We start from the raw sequence: 5,871 nt of genomic DNA on the forward strand, positions 1-5,871 counted from the left end.
TGTTCAGATTGTTCTGTCTCGCAATCAAAAAACAAGTAGCTTTGTTGACTGGAAAGACCTCAAGCTTGTTTACAAAAGGTGTGAGTAATTTTATGAGAACATGTAATTACTATTCATATAAATAACATGTGCTAGAAGAGGAAAAATAAAAGCTCACTTTAAGAAAAACAGCAAACAAAACCCTAAGTGCTAGACTAAGCTAGTAGGAGCCTGCCATCGGCACTTGGTGTATAACAGCATAGTGTCCCTGGGTAGATCGTGGGGTGGAAAATACTTGTACAGTCTGTCAAATGAGAAAAATGGGAGTAACCTATTAAGTATTAGTGGTTGACATTCTGTTAGGAGGCTTTAGGCTTCACTGCTCCTTCTAATTCCTGAAGGTGGCCTGCTGAGATGTGGGCTGGGCTTTATCAGCTCACTGGCAGGTTGCAGGAACTGTTCTGAGGCACTTTCAACATTTTGTCAGGTTTTGTCTTTGAAATATTTGTTGCTCTGGAAAGTGTTTATTCCCTTTTCCTTTTCCAAACAAATCGCTGGTCCCCAGTTACACATGCTTAGCATTAACTGCCTGTTAATTGTTGTAAAGTTGTAGCAAGCAAAAGTAGCCTTAAGGTATAGCACATTGTACAAATTAAGCGGCATCTCCCGTTTAGCAAAAATGGGAGTTGTGCTGTGAAGGGATGGATGTAAACATCTGACCAGATGCTGTGACAAGCTGGGCCTCCAGCCACAGCACCAGAGGGTTGAGGTAAATTGTTACTCCCATCTTGGGTTGGTTTAAACATAAAGTTTTGCTGCAAGTTAGTTATGAAGATTGTTTGGTCTAAGCAGTTTCATGCTTTCTGGCCAGATGTAAAACACTTTCAGTCATTTGATAGTCAGCAGGCTTGCTGAGATGTAACTCCTTCCACCTTTATTTTTGCCTTTATTTTTATTTTTTAAGAGAGAGCAGAAACTCATTCTACAGTTTAGTTAACCCTGCTTACTGCAGTGCTATTGCAGCAGGTGAGGGAGACCTTAAAGCACTACTGATTGACTGACTGCTTTATTAAGACCAGTGTTGGAGGTATCCCACTTTGCCAAGGCTAGAGTTTGTTTTTCTCACTAAATAAATAATTTTTTAAATCATCCGATCTTTTAAAGTGTTCTCTGGGAGACTGTAAGAATGAAAGAAAATTATTATTTTAGAGACCAGGTAGACACTAACTGTCATTTGTGTAACTTCTAAGAGACGAGCAGGGTGCTGAGGATCTGGCTGTTCACACATTTTTGCCTTTGTTTCCCTAGGTATGCTAGTTTGTATTTCTGTTGTGCAATAGAAGACCAGGATAATGAGCTCCTGACACTAGAGGTCGTTCATCGATATGTAGAGCTTCTGGACAGATACTTTGGAAATGTAGGTTTTGCTTTCTCCCATGAACCACGTTCCTGGCTGCCTGATAACAGTTATCTGAAGCTGGTTTGCTTCGTGTTTCCAGCAGCATTTTTTGCCCTATAGACTCTCTCAATCTGGAGTGAAATTCATTATTAGAATATTTTATAAAACAGTGCAGACACTACCATAAGATTGTTTTTCCATCCTTTCTCCTTCCCCCAAATTAATCCTGATGCTTTGTATATCTGTTTCGGAATAGAATTTGAGGGGAAAGCTTGAGGAAAATTACTTTAAAAACCCCTCTGTGACAGTACTTTAATTATCTCTCCTGACATCTTCAGATATACTGGTTTTGTTTGTTTCATAATATTGTGTAACAATTAAGGACATATAAAGAGGAAAAAAGATAAAGTGGGTTTTTTTTAAATAAAAGACCTGAAGAAGATCCAAATAAGTCTTTCAGTAAGTCTTTAAAGACTACAAGAGACCCATCTTTTCTATGAATACTTTTGAAATTGTTCCCACTACTTTAATTTATCTCATATTTAAATCACTGTGCCATGACTCATATTTGTACTGCCTCAAAACAAAAAAGTGGCTGCTGACTGTAAGGTCACTAGGACAGGCAATTTTTCTTGCTCTGTGAAACTCTGTGTGAACGTATGTAACCCATATTGCAAATGCTATATAAGACCTATTACAATGTTAGTAGGCTGGGAAGTCAGCTTTGTTGTCTCAAAACCATTATGAATGTATGATATAAAATATAGTAAGTGGAATATCTTTGCTGTAGGTCTGGGCTCTGTATGTGAAGAGAATATGTGCAGAAGCTGCAGTATTACATAATATGCAGTATCTTATAATATTGCTTAGGGACATGGTTTAGTGGTGGGATGGCAGTGTTAGGTTAACGGTTGGACTTGATGATCTTAAAGGTCTTTTCCAACCTAAACGATTCTATGATTCTGTGATCTTTCTTCACCCTGCTACCTGCCACAAGAGTGAATATGTTGAATACATTTGATCATCTTAACAACTTTTGGCCCAGTAGTGCTTATAATGCTGTAAAAGTGGTTTAAATGTGGGGTGTCCTTTTGTTCTGGCAGGTGTGCGAGCTGGATATTATCTTTAACTTTGAAAAAGCTTATTTTATTCTTGATGAGTTTATAATTGGTGGAGAAGTACAAGAAACTTCGAAGAGGTCTGCAGTGAAAGCCATAGAAGACTCTGACATGTTGCAGGAGGTAAGGCAGAGGAAGACAAAAGGCCAACACCTCATCTTCCTACATCTTCCTTGTTTGACAGGAGCTTAAAATACAGCTAAGCACTTCTGGTACTTAATTATCCAAATGTGTCTTGCATTTAGTTTCAGTAGGTACAACAACGCAGTTAAGGTAGCAGTTGTGTAAGCTTTCAATTCAACCCTCTTGCATCTTGCAGAATCATCTGGAGGCTCTTTATATACAGCTGTTGCTCTCTTGTGGTTTAACTGGTAAAGTTTCTCAGATATTATATTAACGAATAGTTTAAGACATATCTAAGATATTTATACACTATAAGAACATAATCTAAGATTATGTTTTACATATACATATGTATATATAAACACAGAAAAATCTATTCTGTTTCACTATAACAATACATTGGAAACAGATGATCTACTATTAACATTTAAAATTGGAAAGAGTATATGCTGGCAAACTCCACTTCTCATTCATAAACTCCTGTGTAGTTCTTCTGCAGGGCACAGATATGTACCCTTTATTCAGAACCCTTCAGGAATTCTCTTCTGTAACTTGTACCGTTGAGCCAGGAATGGCAAAAGCAGTTGAATGTGATGGATTTACTTCATTTATTTCCCAGGTAGTGAAAGATCCATTGTAATGCCAAAGGAAACAGCACGCTGGTGGAAGTAGCTAGGGACATGCTATGCGAGTCAAACAGTTTTTTTACAGTGCTCTGGCATTTGCACATGAAACTAAGCCAGCTATGTACAAAGGCCAGCTAGACATGATGAGTTTAGCCACAACCGTGGGTTATCATGATCTGAAGATCAGATTTTCAAAGCAGAATTATGTCTACATTTTAATTAATCTGATCTAATTCCATGCAAAACTAGAACTGTCTTCAAGGAGGACAAGAGGGTTTGTTGAATATTACTGTACCGCTCCATAATGCATCAGTTGTTTCTTTTTCTTTTCCCCAGACAGTGGAAGAGTACATGAACAAACCTGCATTTTAATGTTAGAACTACCTGGAGAGACAACTGCTGTATGCACCTGTAAAATGCACTTCCTGAAATTGCTTCCCAATGTGCCAGATCCTCAGAGAAATACCAAAAACCAGTAACTAAAGGGGTGGGTTTGTATAATGGTGAAGATGAAGGTCAGCTGATGTAGCACAGGGTTTAACAGTTCTGTACTTGCATTACTCTGCATATGAGTTTCTCAGAGTTGTTACTACCCTCAATTTAGTTTCTTTTCTCCTTGCTGGACTAAACACTTGTTTTGTACCATGTCTTTTAGCTACGGGTTTTGTCATCATAAAATGTTACTCTGGCAGTACTTTGAAGAGGTATTTTTACTAGTTTTGGTCCGCTGCTGACCATATGACTCTACTTTTGTACAAATGTCCATTATTTTGAATGTAATGATTATTCTGCTCTAATAATAATTTTTTTTCTAAAAGCCAAATTGTTGTGGGCCCTGATTTCACAAGCTTGTTTTGAAAACATTAACCCATCTACTATAAGATGCTTCTCTTTGGACCAGCCCCTTTCTTTCTCTATCTCCCATCTATTTTCTGCTCTAGTCTGCTAATAAGACTGCTCCAACTGCTCCTAGAGCACACTCCACATCTCCATTTAATCTGGAAGACTGTTCTGACTCAAGGTAGGCTTCTTCCAGGTTTAATGAATACTTTTTGCTGCTGTATGCAGATGGCCTGTTTCTGTCTTTCTCCTCCTTTTCTGATCCCCTTCCTAGATTCCCTGGACCTGGACAAAGGCTACAGCCTTTGGAAGTGTGCAGCTTGAGATCAGGAGATATCCTGAAGAGAAGAAATTAGTCTTTGGGATTTTAGGGTGAAAATTATCTCATATATCTTTTGGTATCCACCAATAACCATCTTTCCCAGTAGTTTTCCAGTCCCAAATTCACACACCTATTGGGATAATCAGCTTTCTAGTAGTTGGCCTGTTTTTGTGAAGGTTGGACAATTTTATCAACCTTTTATAACTTTGCAAGCTGCACAAAGGGAAAAAGGGTGAAATAGTTGAGAGGAGAAGAATCAGCTGGGCTGCGCATCTTACTGTGCGTTATAAAACATGGTCACTGTGTGTGGGGAGCCAGGTGTGTTAACTTGCCTGTCTTTATGTCAGTGCAATTTGGACTCCATAAACTGATTGAACTGGCTTCCTTGGAGAGATTATTTCCACCTTTAACAGAATTCAAAGCTCAGAGAAATTCTATTTATCTATCTATTTCTATTTTTCTATCTTCGCTCATAACTCATAGTTAGATGGCTTGTCTCTGTCAAATCATGAAATTATCCAATCAAAAATAAGGTAAGTTATCAGAGAAATACGCCAGAATGATCCAAGCACTGATTTGCATTTCCCTTCAACATATATTTTCTTTGATTTCTGGGATATACAGTCAGTATTTTGCTTCAGGGATTTTTCTAATCTTTAAATGTGTTGCATGCTTATTTTTTTCATTGCTCCTTCCTTCCCAGTCTGTTTGTATCGTCCTGAGGAGGGGTTTGGGGAGTTTATTTGGAGGGTGGGAGCACTTTGACACAACCAAACAACTTTGCTAATCGTCAGCCCACTTTTCTGCCTTATCACGTCTCTTAGTAAAACTGTGACAAGCTGGTTCATAGCATCATGCTGCTCTTTTTATAATTACTTTATCCATCTGTTTTCTCTATATTGATGTCAAAGGCATACTTTCAGCATTGAAAAAATTGTGAAATTGCTGAAGGGCTTTTTAATAGCTCTGAAGACATTCAATTTAATAGTAAATTAATGAAATTGTATGAGTTGTATATTATTTTCTCATGGTTTGAAATTAAGTTTTTTAAAGCAGAGTGTTTAATTGATTAAGAAGCCACTTCAGAATGTGGAAAGAGGCTCTTTCCGCTCTTTACTTTCGTGAGTGACTTCTATTCAGTGAAATCATCAGTAGTTTCATTTGCTTTTACTCTTCCTTTTTTTTTTTTTTTTTTTTTTTTTTTTTTTTTTTTTTTTTTAACTTTTGGGTGCCCACTTAAAGTTTTAAAAGCCTCTGCAGCTTTGCATGGACAGCAGCGTGCCTAACTGCTTCTGGAGGGAGGCTGCAATATTGCGAGCCATGCTGTGATTCTGTGACTCTGTTGCTTGAATTCTGGAGTATATTGAAATGGCAGTTCCAAAAAGAAGATTTACTGGTATGAATAAGGATGTCATAAGCCTGTCTTTTCAGTTAGTCTAAGAAGAGCTGTAGGACTTCTTTCTC

The 5,871-nt window shown here is 37.8% G+C and overlaps 1 protein-coding gene across 1 annotated transcript in view; it reads left to right on the plus strand.

The window, feature by feature from the left end:
- The window catches only part of AP1S3 (adaptor related protein complex 1 subunit sigma 3), a 23,452-nt gene extending 19,399 nt beyond the window's left edge, over positions 1 to 4,053 (plus strand). Inside the window, exons 4-7 of the mRNA XM_009649093.2 lie at positions 1 to 78; positions 1,288 to 1,396; positions 2,482 to 2,619; positions 3,582 to 4,053. The exon at positions 1 to 78 is cut by the window's left edge and continues 1 nt beyond it. Of these exons, the coding sequence (XP_009647388.2) occupies positions 1 to 78; positions 1,288 to 1,396; positions 2,482 to 2,619; positions 3,582 to 3,617 (361 nt within the window). The 3' untranslated portion in view covers positions 3,618 to 4,053. The remainder of the gene's footprint in view (positions 79 to 1,287; positions 1,397 to 2,481; positions 2,620 to 3,581) is intronic.
- Positions 4,054 to 5,871: the final 1,818 nt, after the last annotated feature.

The sequence above is a fragment of the Egretta garzetta genome, unplaced genomic scaffold (assembly GCF_000687185.1).
Source record: "Egretta garzetta isolate BGI_Z169 unplaced genomic scaffold, ASM68718v1 scaffold161, whole genome shotgun sequence".
NCBI lineage: Eukaryota > Metazoa > Chordata > Aves > Pelecaniformes > Ardeidae > Egretta > Egretta garzetta.